This window comes from Elephas maximus, chromosome 2 (genome assembly GCF_024166365.1).
Source record: "Elephas maximus indicus isolate mEleMax1 chromosome 2, mEleMax1 primary haplotype, whole genome shotgun sequence".
Lineage (NCBI taxonomy): Eukaryota > Metazoa > Chordata > Mammalia > Proboscidea > Elephantidae > Elephas > Elephas maximus.
In genome coordinates, this window is record NC_064820.1 from 41,158,260 (window position 1) to 41,181,464 (window position 23,205).

General features: G+C 41.3%; 1 protein-coding gene across 1 annotated transcript in view; it reads right to left on the reverse strand.

Annotated features, from left to right (window-relative positions):
* The window catches only part of UGT3A2 (UDP glycosyltransferase family 3 member A2), a 34,379-nt gene that overhangs the window by 2,237 nt on the left and 8,937 nt on the right, over positions 1-23,205 (reverse strand). The window contains 4 exon segments of the mRNA XM_049862352.1: positions 1,538-1,757; positions 3,323-3,554; positions 6,143-6,674; positions 19,085-19,199. Of these exon segments, the coding sequence (XP_049718309.1) occupies positions 1,538-1,757; positions 3,323-3,554; positions 6,143-6,674; positions 19,085-19,199 (1,099 nt within the window).

A 23,205-nucleotide genomic window follows, 5' to 3' on the forward strand; every position in this document is an offset into this window, starting at 1 on the left:
GCAACACGTGACCTAGCAAATATATAAAAAATCCCCAAGGGAAAGATTAGTCCAAAGGACTAATGGACATATCTACCATGGCCTCCACTAGACTGAGTCCAGTACAACTAGATGGTGCCTGGCTACCACCGCTGACTGCTCTGACAGGGATCACAATACAGGGTCCTGGACAGAGCTGGAGAAAAACGTAGAACAAAATTCTAACTCAAAAAAAAAGACCAGACTTACTGGCCTGACAGTGACTGGAGAAACCCCAAGAGTATGGCCCCTGGACACCTTTTTAGCTCAGTAATGAAGTCACTCCTGAGGTTCACCCTTCAGCCAAAGATTAGACAGGCCCATAAAACAAAACAAGACTAGAGGGGCACACCAGCCCAGGGGCAAGGACTAGAAGGCAGGAGGGGACAGGAAAGCTGGTAATAGGGAACCCAAGGTTGAGAAGGGAGAGTGTCAATATATTGTGGGGTTGTTAACCAATGTCATAAAACAATATGTATACTGTTTAATGAGATACTAGTCTGTTCTGCAAATCTTCATCTAAAGTACAATTAAAAAAAAAAAATCCCCAGGGTTAACAGACCCCGAAGCTTAACTATGTTTCTCAAACTCAGCACCACCAGCTATGTTGTTGTTTTACAAGCATGCAACAAAGACTTTTTGAGGGTCTCCTGTGTGCAAAGAACTCTCATTAAGCATTGAAGTCTGATTGAGGGTGTGTGCACTTGAAACTCTAATAAGGGGTTCAGTCTTTCTTAGCTATAGAAAAGAAAAATATATTTTTCTTCTTAATAATGAGGTCATTATGCTTGAAACGCAGTTACCTTGGAGGTGAGTGGGCCCTTTTATTAACTCACTTAACAGAAATAATTAACCCTGAACTTGGTGTTAGGCCCTGTGCTGGGCTCTGGAACACAGTGGAATGCATGAACACACCTTGCTGTGCTCATGGAGCTGACTCTGTAGTGTGGGAAGACTGACAAGAAATAAGAACATAAGCCAACAACAGGACAATTACAAAGCCCGAGGTGTGTTAAGAAAGAAAAAAGATAATTGGGGTGAGTGAGAGAGAAGATTAGCTAGGGTGGACAGAGAAGGACCCTGTGAGAAGGTGACATTGAAGATGGCCCAGAATGTCATGAAAAGATCCATCCAATGGAAGAGAAGGGATGGAGTGTTCTAGAGAACAGCCTGGACAAAGAACCAGAGATGGAGATCTTGCTGCATTTGGGGAGAACAAAGGCAAACTCCTGCCTCAGTAGAATATTACTATAAGGATTCCAAACACGTAAAACCTCATCAAGATCTATCTGACATCAGAGACAAGTATCTCTGTAAAAAATGATTCTCAGCATCTAACCTAAATTGCTCTAGTCTTGCTCTCAGAGGAAACGGGTCAGCTCTTAGCATACCTGTTTATTATTATTCCATACCTGGGAAGTTTTAGCTTTCTTACAAAGGAGACCCACACACTGTCTTTGGTATATAAAGCAATGCTTCCTTTAGGCCTAAGTGACCACATGGCCAGAATGCTGCATACCTCTTTTCTTCTATGACTTGTTTCATCTTAAGAGCCAAAGTCCTTGCCTTCAGCTGATTTATCTGAACAGAGACGCCGAGGTTTTTGGCTTCTACCCGGAGCAGGTTTTCAGGCTGGTCTCCAAAGAGTGGAATCCCCACCATGGGCACGCCATGTTGGATAGCCTCCATTATGCTATTCTGCCCGCCATGGGTGACAAAAAGACGAATGCTAGAATGTGCTGTTTCAAAGAAAGCAGGACATTTCAGAATGAAACATTTTATAACACCAGGTAGTACAGCAATGGCAGAAGAATATGTCAGGGGAACCTCAAGCTGTTTTGGAGCCATTGTAATTACTGGTTTTGCTTGGAATACCCCAAATGTGCATGTTCCAAGATTCAAGATCCTAAGCTTTACCTCTGTATAAAGACTCCTTCCCTTGTCCAGAAACCACTGAGATCCTAGAAAAAACTTCAGAGAAGAGTGCTATATATCCATCCATCCATCCATCCATCCATCCATCCATCCATCCATCCATCCATCCATCATCCATCCATCCATCCATCCATCCATCCATCCATCCATCCATCCATCCATCCATCCATCCATCCATCCATCCACCCACCCTTCCATCCACCCATCCACCCATCCATCTACCCACCCATCTATCCTTCCTTCCATCCATCCATCCACCCATCGATCCATCCCTCTCTCTCCTTCCTGTCCCCTCTTTCTTTGCTTCCCTAATCTCTATTTGATCTCTAGCTTTTTGCCCTCTCTTCATCTTTTCCACTGCCCACTTATTTTCCTCTTCTCTGAATTCCTGACACACTGACACCACAATTCATGTGGCACTTGGAAAACTTACAATGCATTGTCATCTTTAAGAGTCTGCATGAATTTTCTCCTCAATTTTATGAGAAGGCCCAGAAAGCAGAGAATGGACCTTATGGACTGTATTTACAGTCCCTACCTTGCTGTTACACTCTTATTGAGAACAAACTAAAATGCTTGGTGATAATGAAGATGTCATCTCCACCTGCACCTCTCAGCCTCAATCAGAACCTCTTTGTGAACTCTTTGAAAATGGGGGTCATGAGTCCCACACCACTCTGTGGAATATATTTGTAGGGGTGGGACCAGAAACATATTTCTTAAGTTTCCCAGATCATTTTGAGCCACAATCTTGGTTATGAGCCCTGTGATCCAGCCAGTGCCTGTGGCAGTGTGGGGTGCCCAAAAAGCAGACTGGGCACACAGAAAAACCCGTGGGTGGGTGACGATCTGGTACTAGAGAAGTCTATGGGCAAAATAATCAGCAATGAGGTTTCTCAACTTGGCAATCAGATATTTTGGCACATCCAAAAGACACCGTTGGCATCAATATGGTGAATGTATAAACTCTTCACACCCTTAGAACATAAGGAGGATGTGTGTCTATGTGTCCACCCTGGACTGTATTCTTGGAGATCACCGGTTGTCGTGGATCGTATTTGGGTGACCTTGCTCAGTGCAAATGCAGTAGAATCAAGGGAACCTAACAGATATTGTTTCTGGCTGCAAAAACAGGGCATAGAAAAGAATGAAGGGGGGATGGTTATCTGGGCATCTGATATCATTGTAAGTAGAGCCTGATTCACGAGACTCCAGCTGGATGCTCCTCTCCTGTCCTCTGGAGCCTTGCCATTAGCTGCCAACTGCTTCCTTCCTGTGCTGCTGGCAATGCCCAAGGGAAGACCACAGCTCCAATGAACTCTAAGGACATGTAAATGGAAAGAAGGAAGCAGATCTGGGAAGCCCTTACCCAGTAGGTCACTCTGAGGAAGCCAGTCCACAATTTTCACATTTGCTGCCAATTGCACATCTTTGGGCCAATGTGAATGCTTGTATCTCCATATTACTCCTTGGGGAAGGTGAGCAAAGGCACTGTTCATCTCCTTGATAATCTCCTGGGTCTGATAGGTACTTAACATGGAGCCCATGGACACAAGGATAAAACCAGAGTCTCCAAACTTGGCTATGAAGTTTTCAAGGTCCTAGACAGAAGTAACAAAAGAAAGGAGGTGAATGAAGTGATTCATGAAAGCCTAGAGGCCAAAAGAAAATCAGGTTACTTACTAAACACATTCTTAGCGCCTTCTCCTCATTATCCTGAAACTGCTCTCAGAGCCCCTGGAACAACTCAGCACCCTCTGTACTGTGCTCACGTCCACTGTGTCTGGCTGACCTGTAATTGATTTTTCTGAGACCTCAGGGCACATTTTCACATATAAATAATATTAAATAATCACAAATGGGAGCGAAGAGGGCTTCCAGGTTACCAGCTACCAAAACAGACACATTATACATGAGGTCCTTATAGCATAAAACAGCACTAGCAGTTCTGGATCTAACTCTCATGTACAATAATAATTTACTGAAGAGGGAAGTTGACAGTGAGAACATCTCTCTTCATTGAAAAACCGTAACTCCAGCATCAGGGTCATCCCCCTACCCTCCACCCAATTTGATCACGGGAGATATGGTCTTCTGGGAGTTTTCCAAGGCCAGACCAGAGGTGGGTGAGGGTTTGGATCCAACAGGGGGAATTGGGCTGAGTGGAGAAGCTGGAGATCTCCAGCATAACAAATGGAGGCAGAATTGGCTAAGGCTCTTTACTCAATGTGCCACTTAGCATGTTTTGTACAGATATTCTATGGTTTTCTCAGTCACTGATGTTTACACTGGTGCCCTGGTGGCACAGTGATTAAGAGCTCAGGCTGCTAACCAAAAGGTTGGTGGTTCAAAACCACCAATCACTCCTTGGAAACTCTATGGGGCAGTTCTACTCTGTCCTATAGTTTCACTGTGAGTTGGAATCAACTCGATGGCAGTGGGTTTGGTTTTGGGTTTTTTTGTGATCTAATGCACTAAATCTTACCTTTAGCACAGTTTTGTTAACTCTTACTTTCTAATATTTCTTCAGACCTTAACTGTCTCTCATTTCTGTAGCTGCCCTCAGTTCCCAGCCCTTCACCCTACTGGGATGCTCTGCCTGAACTTGACCCTACTCAACTTAATACTGCAGGATCTACCATCCCAAAGGATAACTCAAAAACAGCCTTATCATCCTTTCATAATTATCAAAGCAATGTAAGACCATTATATAAAAATTGAAAAAGGCAGAGAAGATAAATTTTTTTTCAAAAAGTATCTCATCTCACAGTCAGTATAACCCTTAATTCCCATTTTTCTCATTAACCATTCCCTCCTCCAGCCCCAGGGCCCAGGCCTGACCTACCATAAGACCTTCAGATTTAGCCTGGCTTTATTTATGCAATTGAATCATCCACTACTCCAGTCTAGACAGAGTCATCAGAGAACCTGTTATTTCCTATAACTCATCTCCTTAACAATTATTCCATACAATGCCCAACTCACTTCTACCTGCACACCTTAGGTCCCTGTTCTCACCACCTGGTGAGTCTTTCTTCCCCTGTTCCATTCCTAAAATATCCTGTCACCAACTCAAAACCCATTTCCTCCAGGTGTCTTTCACCAACTCTTCCTATTCACGAAATGCAAGGTCAGTAGAGGAAGGGCTGAGACTTTAGTGCCTGGAAAGCCCAGGCCAAACCTCAACTCACCTGGCCTTTGAGCTGAATGGCAACAGGAAGTCACTTATACCACCTGTGCCTCTGTCTTCTACTCTTTAAGAATGGAGATCATCACACCTCTCTGCAGGTCCCCGGAGATGACATAAGAAAACTTCCATGAAAGTGCTGATAGGCAAAAGGCAGCCAGTTGACCTTAGCACTCCTCACTTTTAAAAACTTCTATAGCTATGGTTCTAAGGCTAGACTGCCTATTAGAATCCCCTGGGCAGCTTCGACAACTGACAGTGCCCAGGTGCCAACCAAGACCAGAAGGCCTACATGGTATCAGGAGCCAGGGTTCTCCAGGCAGAAGATCCCAGACATGAAGCCTAGGGCTCTTGCTTTCAGACTCACATAGTTCTGCCCTGGGTTCAGCCTGGCTCACATTGTTTCCTGCAAGTCATCTCCTTAACAATTCTTGCATGTAATGGGTGCTCACCACATACTTACTGTATGTTATTGTTGTTTGTTGTCTTCAAGTCTTTGGAGTCCCTGGGTGGCGTAAACAGTTAAGTGCTGAACTACTAGCTGAAAGACTGGCAGTTCAAACCCACCCAGAGGTGCCTCAAAAGAAAGGCCTCGCCTACCTGACAACCTGCTTCTGAAAGGTCACAGTCTCGAAAATCCTATGGAACAGTTCTACTCTGCAAGTATGTGGCTGCCATGACTTATTGCATACATAATTACGAAAAATGCAAATGAAAATATCAACTTTTTGAATGGCTTTTCCCACCGGGGCCAGGACTTCCGTATGGAAAGAGAGGAGCCTAAGGCACATGATTTAAAGACACCCCCAGTCTCAGGGTCATGCAACACCTGGCCCTGTACTTATACAACCCTGAGAGTTAGTACCTCCTTACATAGTGCCCCTAGGTGCCTCACCTGCCTGCCTTCTTCAAGCCCAGGTTCCCACTGGCAGGAGGCAGCCACCAACACTGCATTGAGGGCCTTTGCATGAAACCCAAATTGGGTGCTAAGGTTTTACTTACTTGTGGTACTGGCTTAATGGGCTTGGCCATTAAACCTCCAACATAAACAGTATTAGGAAGCAGGGGCCGAGCAAAATCAAAGGCAAAGTCAGAGTTAACAAACCATAACTCTGCTTTCTGTAGAAGCTGAGACAACACTGGTCTAGAGCCCTCTGGAAAATGTTCCCTGATGGTGTTGTCATACTGAGAGTGGATTTGCCTTTGCTTCATAGAAAAACCAAAGAACATCAGAAGGTTCTTCATTCGTCCCCAGAAGTCCATGCGGTCAGTTAGCAAGGAGTGGAATGTTGGAACGTAAGACAGGGGGCTGGGTAGCCCAAAATCCACAGGGCCGAACGAGGAAGGAAGAATGGATACAAATGGTTTCCCAAGCTTCTCAGCAATCAGGAAAGGACAGTAGTCAAAGGTTTCCACTACTACCAGTTCAAAGTTCTCATTCTTTAAGGAATCCACGATATCCCTTCTTCTTAGCAAATGACTGCAATGAATCCCAAGTTGTTCCATTAACTTTAAATATTTTTCAAATGTTCCCCTTGTAAGAAAGAAAACAAATGATAAATATTTGTGAGAGGTGTTAATTTCTTGATACATAAATGACTCTTGAGACCCAAAGAAAATATTCCAGGTAAGTAAGAGTGTATCTGGAAGCAGCTCACTTACTCGTCTACTGTCCCACAAATACCCTCTACCCCGGTCACTCTGGTCTAGGTGTTTCTGCTCCCTTGAATGTTTCCACTTTTTCTCCCTTGCTTTTTACTCTTCACCCAAATCCCACCCAGATCAAGGCCCCTCTGCTCTAGGAGTTGTCTGTGAACATAGCAGACCTCACAGATCTCTCTCTACTTGACACATTCTGTGATACTCTGTTTAGCCTTCATTTACATATCGACTTTTTATGAGCGACTGTCTTGTTTCCCAGCCAAACTGTGCAACTTGAAGAAAGTCTCGTAAATATTGATGACAGTCCTTATTTTTAAATCAGTATGTATTCTGCATTTGACAGATCACCTCACCCAGGGGACTCTTTGATGATGATATTAGCATCTGAAATCTCCGCTAAAAATAAGAATTCCACTTTCCTATGCACAACAACAAAAACTGTTGCCATCAAGTCAATTCTGACTCACAATGACTCTATAGGATTCAGCAGAACTGCCACAACAGGGTTTCCAAGGAGCAGCTAGAGGATTTGAACTGGCAACCTTTTGGATAGTAGATGTAGCTCTTAACCGCTATGCCACCATGGCTCCTCCTATGTCCAGGGGTTAAGAACTTTACAATAAATAAATAAATAAAAAGCCTGGTTTTGAAGCACATTATTTAGCCTTTCCACTTCAGTGCTGACTAGGATATTTAGAGGAAATAATGCCATAGTTTTACTGACACCTAAATTAAGACTTTTGCCTATGGGACCATTTTAGGGATCATTCTTCTTGCAATGATTTCCCATCATTAAAAACCAATTCTGACTCGTGGAGATCCCATGTGTTTCAAAGTAGAACTGCACTCCATAGGGTTTTCAATAGCTCTGCTCTTTCAGAAGTAGTTGCCAGGTCTTTCTTCACAGTCATTTTTGGGTGGGTTTGAACCGCCAATATTTCAGTTAGTAGCCAAGTGCTTAATTGTTTGTGCCACCCAGGGACTCCCGATTATTCAATAGCATTTTACCCTAAATTTATCCAAAAATTAATTTAAAAACTAGAAACACGCATTTTTACATCATATATAAAAAAGAATAAAGCAAGAATGAAATATACAAAGCCCATAATTGCTGCATCGAAAATAATCCTGTTTATACGGCATAGCTGTAAATAGGTGAGGATGCCCTAGAGGCACAGGGGCTCAGAAGCCCCAGGACATCCTGGCTACACGGAGAAGATAATCAATACCCAGACACCCCCCTACAACCTATACACCACGGAACCATAGTGCCCCAGTCAGAGAAGGCCCAGAGGTTGAGAACTTGTTAGCTATATGCTGGTCTTTAGGACCAACTTCAAGTTCCATCGCGAAGGTGATGGGCTGAAATTACCTTCTGCTTTATATTTGAATTTCACGTGACAATGATTGCCAAATATTTTGGATAATTTTGGTAATGCAGCATAAATTCCTAGAATATAATTCAACACTTATATTTATAATTATTAATAAATAAACAAAAAAAAACTTTCAGAAAGTTACTGCTACCTGTGCCTGTCCTCAGAAATATCAAACTGGGGGAGAACAGACTAGGCATGTACTTTTAAAAAGTAATTAACAACACAATATAAACTAGGTGTCAAATGAGTGGTTTAGATCAGACCTAGACAAGATGGAATGTGATCTTCCAGCTTGAGTGAGGGAGAAGGCTTTATGCAAAGAGCCACATTTGATCAGTACCTTCACTAATAAATAAGTAAATTGAGCCCTTGTGGCACAGTGGTTAAGAGCTCAGCTGCAAACCAAAAGGTTGGCAGTACAAATCTACCAACCGCTCCGTGGAAACCCTATGGGGCAGCTCTACTTTGTCTTATAGGATCTGTATGCGTTGGAATTGACTATATGGCAATGGATTTTCACTAATAAATAGAATTTTCTCAGAAAAAAAGAAGCGGTGAAGGTGGGACCAAGATAGCAGAGTAGTCAGATGCTTCCGGTGATCCCTCTTACAAAAAAGACCTGAAAAAACAAGTGAAACGATGATATATATGACAAGCTAGGAGCCCTGAACATCAAAGGCAAAGTTAGAAAACAGACTGAGCTGCAGGGGGAGGGAGAGATGGTTCAGAAGTGGAGAGGAGTTGCTGTACCTGACTCAGCAGGAACCAGCGCCCCTCAGGCACAATCCCCTGGCATGACCACGACACGGCTGTCAGTAGTGTTCGGGACGCAGTTTCTTCAGGGAGATACTGCGAGCCGCACAATCCACTCACACCTCCGGAACCAGAAATGAACAGTGCTCTCAGCAAAACACAAGTACTTGCATTTATTTTACCACACCCCCAGCCCCAAAGCCGGCTTCAGTGGCTGTCGGTTTCCTTGGGCCTGAGATAGATCCTGCTGTGTGTCCTGAGGCATCCTCCTGGCCTTGGAGAAGGAATAAATTAACAATTGGGGGAAAAGATAATCTGCCAGCTCTACTAAGCTAGGGAGTTCAGGACAGAAGTGGCTCCTGTCCAGGAACAAATGGTCTGCGGACCTTGAATACTTTTCACCCCTGCATGGACCTGTGTGGGCCCACTTCAGGAAATTAGGCCCTTGTTACTCCAACGGTGTATGTGCTTGAGATCTGACATCAACTGTTTCAGCTGTGCAGTAGAGAGGTGGATTTTTGATGTTTCACACCACTTTGTCTATTAAACAGGGTCCTTACCTACCCACATCAGGGGCCTGAGGACTGGTGGCTTCACCTACATCACCTAGCCACCTGCAACAGGGATCCAAGGATAAGTGGTGCCTACCAGTCATTACAACAAAAAGCTTTGGGTGCCTGTCATGGATTGAATTATGTCCCCCTAAAAAAAAATGTGTGTATCAACTTGGTTAGGCCATGATTCCCAGTATTGTGCGGTAGTCCTCCATTTTGTTATTGTAATTTTATGTTGAGAGGATCAGGGTGGGATTGTAACACCACCCTTACTCAGGTCACCTCCCTGATCCAATGTAAAGGGAGTTTCCTGGGGTGTGGCCTGTACCACCTTTTATCTCTTGAGAGATAAAAGGAAAAGTAAGCAAGCAAAGAGTTGGGGACCTCATACCACCAAGAAAGCAGCACCAGGAGCAGAGCGCGTCCTTTGGACCAGGGGTCCCTGTGCCTGACAAGTTCTTTGGCCAGGGGAAGATTGAGGACAAGGGCCTTCCTCCAGAGCAGACAAAGTTAGAAAGCCTTTCCCTGGAGCTGACACCCTGAATTTGGACTTGTAACCTATTAGACTGTGAGAGAATGAATTTCTCTTTGTTAAAGCCATCCACTTGTGGTATTTCTGTTATAGCAGTACTAGATAACTAAGACAGAATTTGGTACCAAGAGAGTGGGGTGCTGTTCTAACAGATACCTATAATGTGGAAGTGGTTTTGAAACTACGAATGGATAGAGTTGCAACAGTGGCAGATGACCAGCACAGCAGAGAACCTGCAGTGGCAAAGAAGCACCAACAGCAGCAGAACCAGGAGACCAGCGCAACACAGTGCTGGAGCTGACCCATGGAGCAAGAGGCCTGAGTGCCTGTGCACAGGAGGCTTCCTGGGGGGAGTGGGGTGCCTCTGAGCACTTATTGGTGGAGCTACTGAGCTCTGGAACACTTGCTCCAGCAGGACAGATGCAGGCATGAGGCCCAAGGAGCCAAGAAGTGAAAAAAACAGGAAACAGAAGCTGAAGAGACAAGAAGCTGAGCTGCTTCAGTCTCAAAATGTATGGCCATGACCTCAGGGGTTTCAAAGGGTGGAGTCATGGCCTCTGGTGTTTCTAAGAGTGGAGTTGCCACTCAGATGGACTAGGAAAATGTTGTGCCTAAAGCCAAAGGAGCAGAGTTGCTGTCCCAGTGGGCATGGAAGATGGAACTAAAGCCCAGGGTGAGGGGCCTCCACTCAGAATCTGGAGAGTGTGGCCAATACCTAGAGGCTGGAGGACAGGGTTATTGTGTTCAGAGAGAAGAGGATTATTTTCAAAGCTTTGAGGGCTAATGTAATGTGTTCTGCTGACTTGCTTAGGGCCTGTTATGCCTTCTTTCTGTTCAGTTTCTACCATGTGTGATGGAAATTTCTAGCTTCTGCCTGTTCTACCATTGTACTTTTCGAAGCAGATAACTTGTATTCCAGATTTCACAGATGAAGGGGAATTTTTGGATTTTGGACTTAGAGTTAAGACTTTTACTATGATATGATGGGATGAATATGTTTTGCATGTTGCAAGGATGTGATTTTTGGGGAGCCAAAGTTTGGAATGTCATGAATTGAATTATGTCCCCCCAAAAATGTATGTATCAACATGGTTAGGCCATGGTTCCCAGTATTGTGTGGTTGTCCTCCATAGTGTGATTGTAATTCTATGTTAAAGAGGATTAGGGTGGGATTGTAACACCACAATCAGGTCTACTGCCCTGATCCAAGGTAAAGGGAGTTTCCCTGGGGTGTGGCCTGCACCACCTTTTATCCCTCAAGAGGTAAAAGGAAAAGGAAGCCAGCAGAGAGTTGAGGACCTCATGCCACTAAGAAAGCCGCACCAGAAGCAGAGCACATCCTTTGGACCCAGGGTCCCTGTACCTGAGAAGCTCTCTGACCAGGGGAATATTGAGGACAAGGACCTTCCACCAGAGCGGACAAAGAGAGAAAGCCTTCCCCTGGAGCTGACGCCCTGAATTTCAACTTGTAAGCTACTAGACTGTGAGAGAATAAATTCATCTTTGTTAAAGCCATCCACTTGTGGTATTTCTGTTATAGCAGTACTAGATAACTATAATTTTTTTTTTTTTTAGATAACTAAGACTATGCCCATGGTCCGGCTGCAGAACTCACCCCGCTGTGTGCTCTAGGGAACAAGGACATGCTTTCTTCACAAACACTCAGGGGACGGTTGTCAGCCCCCTGCCTTGTTCAGAGCGTGACCCCTTGCTACAACCAGATACCTGTGCCTATACCAATCACCCCTGCCTAAGACTATATGACAGAGCCTGTACCACACACTTGATAAACAACTACCTGAACATCTGGGCTGAATCCACACAAGAAAAGTGAATGGACTCCTAAGCTCATATACCTGGTAACAGCTCTACCCATCTGGTGACAGGATGTTAGAACTTCAAAGGCACAAATAATCAAGCTAGTTCACTCAAGTAGCCTATTTGGGCATATCAAAACAAAACAAAGCAAGAAGCTAGGAAACACTAAGCAAACATAAAATAAATTAATACAATAACTTATCGACGGCTCAAAGAAAAGAGCCAATAGCAAGTCATATACAGAAGCAGACCATGATCACCTCAACAAGCTCTCAAAACAAAGAATCAAGGAAGCTTTCAGATGAAGATGTATTCCTGGAAGTATCAGATGTAGAATACAAAAGATTTATATACAAAACTCTTCAAGAGATCAAGAAAGAGATGAGGCAAAATACAGAACAAGCCAAGGAACACACAGATAAAGCAGATGAAGAAATTAAAAAGGTTATTCAAGAACATAATGACAAATTTAATAGGCTGCAAGAACCCTAGAGAGACAGCAATCAGAAATTCAGATTAACAATAAAATTTCAGAATTAGACAACTGAATAGAAAGTCAGAAGAGCAGACCTGAGGAAATAGAAGGCAGAATTAGTGAGGTTGAGGATAAAACAATTGGCACCAATATAGGCAAAGAAAAAGTAGATAAAAGAATATTAAAAAATGAAGAAACCCAAAGATTCATGTGCGACTCAATTAAGAGAAATAATCTACAAGTGACTGGAGTACCAGGACAGGGAGGGATAACAAAAGACACAGAGAAAAACATTGAAGATTTGTTGGCAGCAAACTTCCCTGATACCATGAAAGATGAGAAGATATCTATCCAAGATGCTCATCGAACCCCACATAAGGTAGATCTCAAAAGAAAATCACCAAGACATACTATAATCAAATTTACCAACACCAAAGACAGAGAATTTTAAGAGCGGCTAGGGATAAACAAAAAGTCACCTACAAAGGAGAGTCAATAATAATAAGCTCAGACTACTTGGCAGAAACCATGCAGGCAAGAAGGCAGCGGGATGACTTATATAAAAAACTGAAGGAAAAAAATTGCCAACCAAGAATCATATATCCAGCAAAACTGTTTCTCAAATATGAAGGAAAAATTAGGACATATCCAGATAAACAGAAGTTTAGGGAATTTGAAAAAAACAAACCAAAACTACAAGAAATACTAAAGGGAATTCTCTGGTTAGAAAATCAATAATATCAGATATCATCTCAAGACTAGAACACAAGACAGAGCAACCAGATACAGATCCAGATAGGTAAATCACAAAAATAAATCAAGATTAAAAAAAAAGCTCAAAACATCGAAACAGTGATAGCATTATGTAAAAGATGACAACATTAAAACAATAAACAGAGACTAAAAAATGTAGTCATAGATCTTTCATATAGAGAAGAAGTCAAGGCGATATAAAGAAACAAATTTTAGTTTAAACTTAGAAAAATAGGGGTAAATATTAGGAGACTAACAATCCTACACATCAAAATAAAATGCAAGAAAAGCATAAAGACGCACCAAAAACAAAATCAACAACAATGAATAAGAGGAAAAGACAATATATAAACTACTCAACACAAAAAAATTAAGTGGAAAAAAGAAACTGTCAACACACAAAAAAACACATCAAAACGACAGCACTAAACTCATACCTAACCATAATTATGCTGAATGTAAATAGACTAAATGCACCAGTAAAGAGACAGAGAGTGGTAGAATGGATTAAGAAAACACGATCCATCTATATACTGCCTAAAAGAGACACACCTTAGACTTAAAGACACAAACAAACTAAAACTCAAAGGATGGAAAAAAATATATCAAGCAAACAACAATCAAAAAAGAGAAGGAGTAGCCATATTAACTTCTGAAAAAATAGACTTTAAAGTTTAATCTACCACAAACGATAAGGAAGGACACTATATAATGATTAAAGGGACAATATACCAGGAGCATATAAACATACTCAATATGTACGCACCCAATGACAGGGCTTCAAGATACATAAAACAAACTCGATCAGCACTGAAAAGTGAGATAGACAGCTCCACAATAACAGTAGGAGACTTCAACACACCACATTCGGTGAAGGACAGAACACCCAGAAAGAAGCCCAATAAAGACACGGAAGATCTAAATGACACAATCAACCAACTTGACCTCATCCATATACAGAACACTCCACCCAAAAGTAGCCAAGTATACTTTCTTTTCCAACACACATGGAACATTCTCTACAATAGACCACATAATTAGGTCATAAAGCAAGCCTTAACAGAATCCAAAACACTGAACTATTAAAAAGCATCTTCTCTGACCATAAAGCCATAAAAGTAGAAATCAATAACAGAAAAAGCAAGGAAAAGAAATCAAACACTTAGAAACTGAATAATACCCTGCTCAAAAAAGACTGGGTTATAGAAGAAAATAAGGATGGAATATAGAAATTCATTGAATCCAGTGAGAATGAAAACACTTCCTAGCAGAGCCTTTGGGACACAGCTAAAGCAGTGCTCAAAGGTCAATTTATATAAATAAATGCACACATACAAAAAGAAGAAAGGGCCAAAATCAAAGAATTATCCCTACAACTTGAACAAAGAGAAAGAGAACAACAGAAGAAAGCAAATAATAAAAACTAGAGCAGAATTAAATGAAATAAATAGAAAAACCATGGAAACAGCTAACAAGACAAAAAAAAAGCTTTTTTTTTAAATAATTAACAAAATTGATAAACCACTGGCTAAACTGACAAAAGAAAAACAGGAGAGGAAGCAAATAACTCAAATAAGAAATGAGATGGGCAATATCACAAAAGACCCAACTGAAATTAAAAGAATCATATCAGATTACTATGAAAAATTCTACCTAACAAATTTGAAAACCTAGAAGAAATGGATGAATTTCTAGAAACACACTACCTACCTAAACTAATACAAACAGAGGTAGAACAACTGAATAAACACATAACAAAAAAGAGATTGAAAAGGTAATTAAAAAAACTCCCAACAAAAAAAAGCCCTGGCCCTGACAGCTTCACTGGAGAGTTCTACCAAACTTTCAAAGAAGAGTTAACACCACTACTACTAAAGGTATTTCTGAGCATAGAAATGATGTAATACTCCCAAACTCATTCTATGAAGCCAGCATACCCCGATACCAAAACCAAATAAAGACACCACAAAAAAAGAAAATTACAGACCTATATCCCTCATGAACTTAGATGCAAAAATCCTCAACAAACTTCTAGCCAACAGAATTCAACCAACATATCAAAAAAAATAATTCACCATGACCAAGCGGGATTCGTGCAAGGTATGCAAGGATAGTTCAACATTAGAAAAACAATCAATGTAATCCATTATATAAACAAAATAAAAGTCAAGAACTAAATGATCTTCTCAATTGATACAGAAAATGTATGTGACAAAGTCCAACACCCATTTATGATAAAAACTCTCAGCAAAATAGGAATAGAAGGAAAATTCCTCAACATAATATAGGGCATTTATACAAAGCCAACATCATCCTAAATGGAGAGAGTCTGAAAGTTTTCCCCTTGAGACTGGGAACCAGACAAGGATGCTCTTTATCACTACTCTTATTCAACATTGTGCTGGAGGTCCTAGCCAGAGCACAGATAAAGAAACAAAGGCTAGATAAAGAAATAAAGGGCATCCAGATTGGTAAGGAAGAAGTAAAAGTATCTCTGTTTGCAGATGACATGATCTTATACACAGAAAACCCTAAGAATCCTCAAGAAAGCTACTGAAACTAATAGAAGAGTTCAGCCGAGTATCAGGATACAAGATAAACATACAAAAATCAGTTGGATTCCTCTACACCAACAAAAAGAACATCGAAGAGGAAATCACCAAATCAATACCATTCACAGTAGCCCCCAAGAAGATAAAATACTTGGGAATAAATCTAACCAGAGATGTAAAAGACCTATACAAAGAAAACTGCAAGACACTACTGCAAGAAACAAAAGAGACCTACATAACTGGAAAAACACACCTTGCTTATGAATAGGAAGACTCAACATTTTAAAATGTCTATTTGACCAAAAGCGATCTATAGATGCAATGTAATTCCAATCCAAATTCCAATGGCATTTTTTAATGAGATGGAGAAACAAATCACCAACTTCACGTGGAATGGAAATAGGCCCTGGGTAAGTAAAAAAAAAAAAAAAAATCACTACTAAAAAACAACAAAGTGGGAGGCCTCACACTATCTGATTTTAGAACATATCACACCACCACAGTAGTCAAAACAGCCTGATACTGGTACAACAACAGGTACATAGACCAATGGAACACAATTGAGAATCCAGACATAAATTCATCCACATATGAGCAGCTGATTTTTGACGAAAGACCAAAGTCATTTAAATGAGGGAAAGAGAGTCTCTTTAACAATTGGTGCTGGCATAAATGGATAACCATCTGCAAATAAAATGAAACAAGACCCATAGCTCACACCATGCACAAAAGCTAACTCAAAATGGATCAAAGACCTAAATATGAAATCTAAAACAATAAAGATCATGGAAGAAAAAATAGGGACAATGCTAGGAGCCCTAATACATGGAATAAACAGTATACAAAGCATTATTAACAATGCACAAACGCCAGAAGAGAAACTACATAACTGAGAGCTCCTAAAAATGAAACACCTATGCTCATCCAAAGACTTCACCAAAAGAGTAAATATACTACCTACAGACTGTGAAAAAGTTTTTAGCTATGACATTTCCGATCAGCACCTGATCTCTAAAATTTACATGATACTGCAAAAACTCAACTACAAAAAGACAAATAACCCAATTAAAAAATGGGCAAAGGATATAAACACGCACTCACCAAACAAACAGGCTGCTAACAGGTACATGAGGAAATGCTCAGGATCCTTAGCCACTAGAGAAATGCAAATCAAAACCACAATGAGGTACCATCTCACTTCAACGAAGGCTGGCATTAATCCAAAAAACACAAAATAATAAATGTTGGAGAGGTTGTGGAGAGACTGAACACTTATACACTGCTGGTGGAAATGTCAAATGGTACAACCACTTTGGAAATCAATTTGAAGCTTCCTTAAAAAGCTAGAAATAGAACTACCATACGATCCAGCAACCCCACTCCTTGGAATATATCCTAGAGAAATAAGAGCCTTTACATGAACAGATGTATGCACATCCATGTTCATTACAACAGCAAAAAGATGGAAGCAACCGAGGTGCCTATTACCAGATGAATGGATAAATAATGGTATATTCACACAATGGAATACTATGTATTGATAAAGAACAATGATGAATTCATGAAACATTTCATAACAAGAAGGAATCTGGAAGGCATTATGCTGAGTGAAATTAGCTGCAAAAGGACAAATATTGTATGAGACCACTATTATAAGAATTCAAGGAATAGTTTAAACACAGAAGAAAATATTCTCTGATGGTTATGAGGGTGGAAGGAAGGAGGGAGGGGGTATTCACTAATTAGATAGTAGACAAGAACTATTTTAGATGAAGGGAAAGACAACACACAATACAGGAAAGGCCAGCACAACGGGACTAAACCAAAAGCAGTTTCTTGAATAAACTGAATGCTTCGATGGCCAGAGTAGCAGGGTCGGGGGTCTGCGGACCACGGCTTCAGGGGACATCTAGGTCAACTGGCATAATAAGATCTACTAAGAAAACATTCTGCGTCCCACTTTGGTGAGTGGCATCTGGCGTCTTAAATGCTAGCAAGTGTCCATCTAAGATGCATCAATTGGTCTCAACCCACCTGGAGCAAAGGAGAATGAAAAACACCAAAACACACAAGGTAATTATGAGTCCAAGAGACAGAAAAGGCCACATAAATCAGAGACTACACCAGCCTGAGACCAGAGGAAGTAGATGGTGTCTAGGTACAACCGATGACTGCCCTGACAGAGAAAACAACAGAGAATCCCTGATGGAGCAGGAGAGCAGTGGGATGCAGACCTCAAATTCTCATAAAAAGACCAGACTTAATGGTCTGACTGAGACTGGAAGGACTCCAGAGGTCATGGTCCCCAGATTTTCTGTTAGCCCAAGACTGGAACCATTCCCAAAGCCAACTCTTCAGACAGAGATTGGACTGGACTGTAACACAGAAAATGGTACTGGTGAGGAGTGAGCTTCTTGGCTCAAGTAGACACATGGGACTATGTGGGCAGCTCCTGTCTGGAGCGGAGATGAGAAGACAGAGGGGTACAGAAGCTGGCTGAATAGACAAGGGGAATACAGGGTGGAGAGAAGGAAAGTGTTGTCTCATTAGGGGGAGAGAAACTAGGAGTACATAGTAGGGTATATATAAATTTCTGTATGAGAGACTGACTTGATTTGTAAACTTTCACTTAAAACACAATTAAAAAAAAAAAAAAAAAGAAGAGGAAGAAGGGGTGAAGCTACCAAGAGAGGCAGGGATTTTCATCTTTTTATTGTCTAAGAGAATGGAGTTTCTTATTCCTTTGCATTTCAGGTGAAAGAAAAAGGAGTTTGCTTCATGTCTCATTGTGCACCAGGTTAATTGCTTTTTTTAAAAGAACTTGAAGTAGCCTGAGGTCTTCAAAATCAATGTTCCTAAGGTTCCCTCCATTAATGAAATAAAATGTTGCCATTGAGTCAAATAAAATATAACACGGGGAAAGGGGAGGAAAAAAATAAGTGGAAAAAAAGAAAAAGATTCACTGATTTCCCCACCAACAACGAGGAGATAAAGTGCCTATATCGGTTTCTGTGCTCAAGAGATTACAGACAAAAATTGTCGGCAAAGTGTTGCAAGAAAGGCCCAGAGGGAACAACACCCCAATTTCTGCAGAAATTTATTCATGCCTTTTTTTTTTATAGTGAAGAGGGAATTAAATGGAGTACTGTAGAATCTCCAGTGACTGGACTAGATGATTGGGAATGCATCAGCTGCCCGCCCATCCATCCATCCATCCATCCATCCATTCACCCACCCAACCATCCACTCGTCATGCATTCATCTATCCATCCATCTGGACTGGACTGGATGATTTGGAACGCAACACCTGTATCATCTGTCCATCTGTCCGTCCGTCTGTCCGTCCATCCATCCATCCATCTCTCCATCCCTTTCACTTATGCTCACTCCAAGCATCCAAGCATCCAACTAGTCATTTGTATCGCTAAAATAGTGACTCTTGGTTCAAAGAATAAAATAAAATTACCTGCCATGAAAAGATTCTTCAATAAAGAAATCAAAATACTTCATAAATTCTTTTTTATAATCTTCAGGCGGAAGCCATTTGATGATTTGGTATGTCTTTTTTTCCTCTTTAAAATCTAAGAAAACACCAATGAGAGAAAAAAGTTTAATAGCATAAGGATACCAAGTTTGTTTATATGAATAATTTTCTATTCCTCTGAATGTTGCTTTTTTTTTTCTTTGTCTTGGTTATAAAGATTAGGATATGGACATCTTTGACGGGATCTTACGTGCCTACCACTGTTCACCCTTTCCAAAATAAACAAATATTCACAACCTCCCACATGCAAATTTTGTGGGCTTTTCATCATTGTTGTTGTTGTTTTCTCATTCAATTATACAAACTGATAACATTTACTGAGAACCTTACAACGATTCAGGCACTTTCATTCAATTTAAACGTCTCAAAGCGTACACTTAAAGCTTTCATTTAAATGTATAGCTATTAGTCCCGTTTTATAGGTGAGAAAACAACGGCTAATTGAGTTTAAGGTCATTTGTCAAGGTTGCACACATAGGGAGTGGTGGAGTTTGTACTTAAATGCAAGTCTGTTTGATTACAGAGCCCGTGTACTTTCTGTTTTAGAAAAATTGGTTTTCTTTTTTTTAACGTGAGACATGGAAATAGTTGTTTTTTTTTTTTCAGTCAAAAAGTACTAAAAGGTCAGATTAAAAAGATTAGTCCCCTGCGCTCCCAAGCATACCGGCTTGGCTCCTCCGCCATTACTACTACAGTGGCTGCTGAGTCAACTCTGATCGTGGCTATCCCGTGTCGGAGTAGAACTCTCCTTCATAGGGTTTTCTTTTTTGTTTTATAATTTATTTTGTTGTTGTTGTTGAGAATATACACAGCAAAACATACACCAATGCAACAGTTTCTAGACATACAATGCAGTGACACTGATTACATTCTTCAAGTTGTGCAACCATTCTCATGCTCCTTTTCTGAGTTTTTCCTTCCCCATTTTTTTTATTAATATAAACTCACTCCTTCTAAGGTTCCTATCTAATCTTTAAAGTTGTTGTCAGTTTGATCTCATAGATACATCTCAAAATAGCATAATGATCAATGTAGGTATTCTTTACTAGTTGAGCTAAACTGAGAAATAGCAGTGGAACATTGTCTAATATAGTGCTGGAAGGTCAGAAGGCACTCAAAATATGAGATGGATTGACTCAATGACTGTAACAATGAACTCAAACTCAGCAACAATTGTGAGGATGGTACAGGACTGGGTGGTGTTTCATTCTTTTGTACGCAGGGTCACTATGAGTCAAAACCAACTCAACAGCACCTAACAACAACAACACTGTTCGGTTTTAAGAAGACTTCAGGGGATATTTTTGGTTTAACGTTTAAATGATTATCTCAGGGCAATAGTTTCAGGAGTTCATCCAGCCTCCATGGCTCCAGAAAGTCTGGATTCCATGAAATTTTAAATTCTGTTCTACATTTTCCCCCTTTTTGGTCAAAATTCTTCTATAGAATCTTTGATCAAAATGTTCAGTAATGGTAGCTGGGTACCATCCAGCTCTTCCAGTCTCATGGCAGAGGAGGCAATTGTTCATGGAGGCAATTAGCTGCACATCCATTTCCTCCTTCTATTCCAGACTCTCCTTCTTCCTCTGTTGCCCCAGGTGAATAGAGACCAATTGTTCTGCCTTGGATGGTCACTTGCAAGCCTCCATAGGGTTTCCCATGGCTGATTTTTTGGACATAGATCCCCAGGCCTTTCTTCTGAGGGACCTCTGGGTGGACTCAAACCTCCAAACATTTGGTTAGCAGCCAAGTGTGTTAACCATTTACACCACCCAGGTCCTCCTCAATTACCCATGTGTAACAAAGACTCTATTTCTGAAGCTTGACTGACGATAGCTTTCAAGTTTCACCTCCCCCTTCCCTTTCTGTGCCTCATTAGAGCAAACTGGTAAGAAGGTCTGCCTGCTCCTTCCCTTCCCTCTGTCAGGAACTTCAAACCATGCAAGCCCATGCCCATGTAGGGGAAACCTCACTCCATCCCAACGCAGACCCTCAATAAAAGCTCAAGCCAGTTGTCCCTTTGTACCCTTTCAAGCCATTTCTTATACCTGCTTGGGAGCCTGCCCTGCTGTCCCCAAAAAGCCTCATTATATGATTATCGAACCTTTTTATACCCTCTTGATGAATGTGTGCCATCATCACTTTCGACGTCAGAACCAAATTTTGGGTAAAGGGTTGATTCCACTCCCCAGGGGCAACCACAAGACAATTAGTACAGTGAGCTAATGACTAGGTAATGACCAACACCACCAAGGGTCTTTGCTCTCTTGCCTTGGTCTGCTCACTGGAGCCTGCTGGTGAGCAGACTTTGAATTGCTGCCTGCTGGCAAGCTTGCACTTCGAACTCTACTGCTTAGTGCTCCAAGCCTATATGAAATATTTAACCAATCTAAGTCAGAAGTTTCAGTAATTGGAATTTAGAGACAGGAGTATGAGATTGGGGCTCTTTAAAGTGGTCCTTTGTTGATGTATCTGCCCAGGCTTATCTACATATCTCCAATTGAATTGTTTGTCTCAATTCCAGTATAAGCTGTGACTAATGCTGGGCTCAAGGGAACGATTCTTACCCTGTGACCACTGGTTGTGTATCTCAACCAGACATTAGCCCCATTCTTCAAAGTACCCGGAGGAACGACGGATGCTCCATGCAAAATACAGGCCCATCAGGTGGTAAGAACACAGCCACTATGTGACATGCTGAGGTGAGGTCCAAACTCCTAAAAGCAGGTGGCACACTGGACACTACCAAATGCCTTTGCTGCTGCTGCTACTTATATCTTTATAGCTAAAATAAATTCTGATTCTCAGGGTTATAGAGGAAAAACACCCATGGTATTCCATGGCACATCTAAGGGATTAATTCAAACCTAACTTTAGCCTGGAGCCCTCAACCACGGAGGAGGCCCCTAACCCTGAAGATACTGATGTGGGACTCTCTAGAGGAAGAAAATTTTAAATATGAGTAAGTTAGAGAGTCTCCCTCCCCCACCACAGTATATCCAGCAACCAACAAAGAGAGAAAGGTTATACAGCAATAAGTTTGGGTTCTTGGTTTAACACATTAAAGAAAAAAAAAAAATCCCATAGCCATCCAGTTGATTCCAACTCATAGCGACCCTATAGGACAGAGTAGAACTGCCCCCATAGCATTTCCAAGGAGTGGCTGGTAGGTTCAAACTACCGACCACTGAAAGTATAATACACAGCCTCACCAAGACACTACCTATTCCCTTCAGAGGTCCAGACAGTACAGGTAGTAACCAGGCACAAATTTCACTCCTCAAAATACACAATCTTGGGCTGTTGAACAAGACATTCAATGGAACTTTTACCTCCCTTATTGGTTTTAGGCTACAGGCCTCATAAAGTGCCAAAATGACTTACTTCAATAAGTTCAAACCCAATTAAAGGAGGCATGGCAAGTTTCAGTCATCAGTCAGGCATCAGGGAAGAGCTACAATAGAGTCTGACACCATTTTTTATATTTGACTACTGAAAGCTTTTAAGCCCCGCTCTTCTCCCTTCCCCTTCCTCATATCTCGTCAACTGTTAATAAAGATGTTGCCTCTTTTGGTGCCATCAGGAAGTTCGAAGCACTTTGGGGAATCCTCACCCTAGCCCTACCCACTACCATAAAAATCCCAAACCACTCTTCTTTCCCTGCTCCTTCAAGTGAATTTTGGACCTGCTTAGGAGCTGCCCTTCTCTCCACATAAAGCCTCTTATTATAGGAGTAATAAACAATTTTACAACCTTTTCTTCTGTGTGTGTGTCATCATCAATTTTGATACCTGCATCAGATTACAGGTTGGGATCCATTCTCCTTCTTTGAAGTGTTCAAATCATTTAAGAAGAAATAACACTAACTCTACACAAACTCTTCCAGAAAAGTGAAGAGGAGGGAACACTTCCGCAATTCATTCTATGAGGGTAGCATTACGCTGACACCAAGGCCAGAGAGAGACCTTACCAAAAAAAAAATATATATATATAGAATATCCTTCATAAATGTAGGTGCGAAATATTAAAACAAGGCAAGTTGA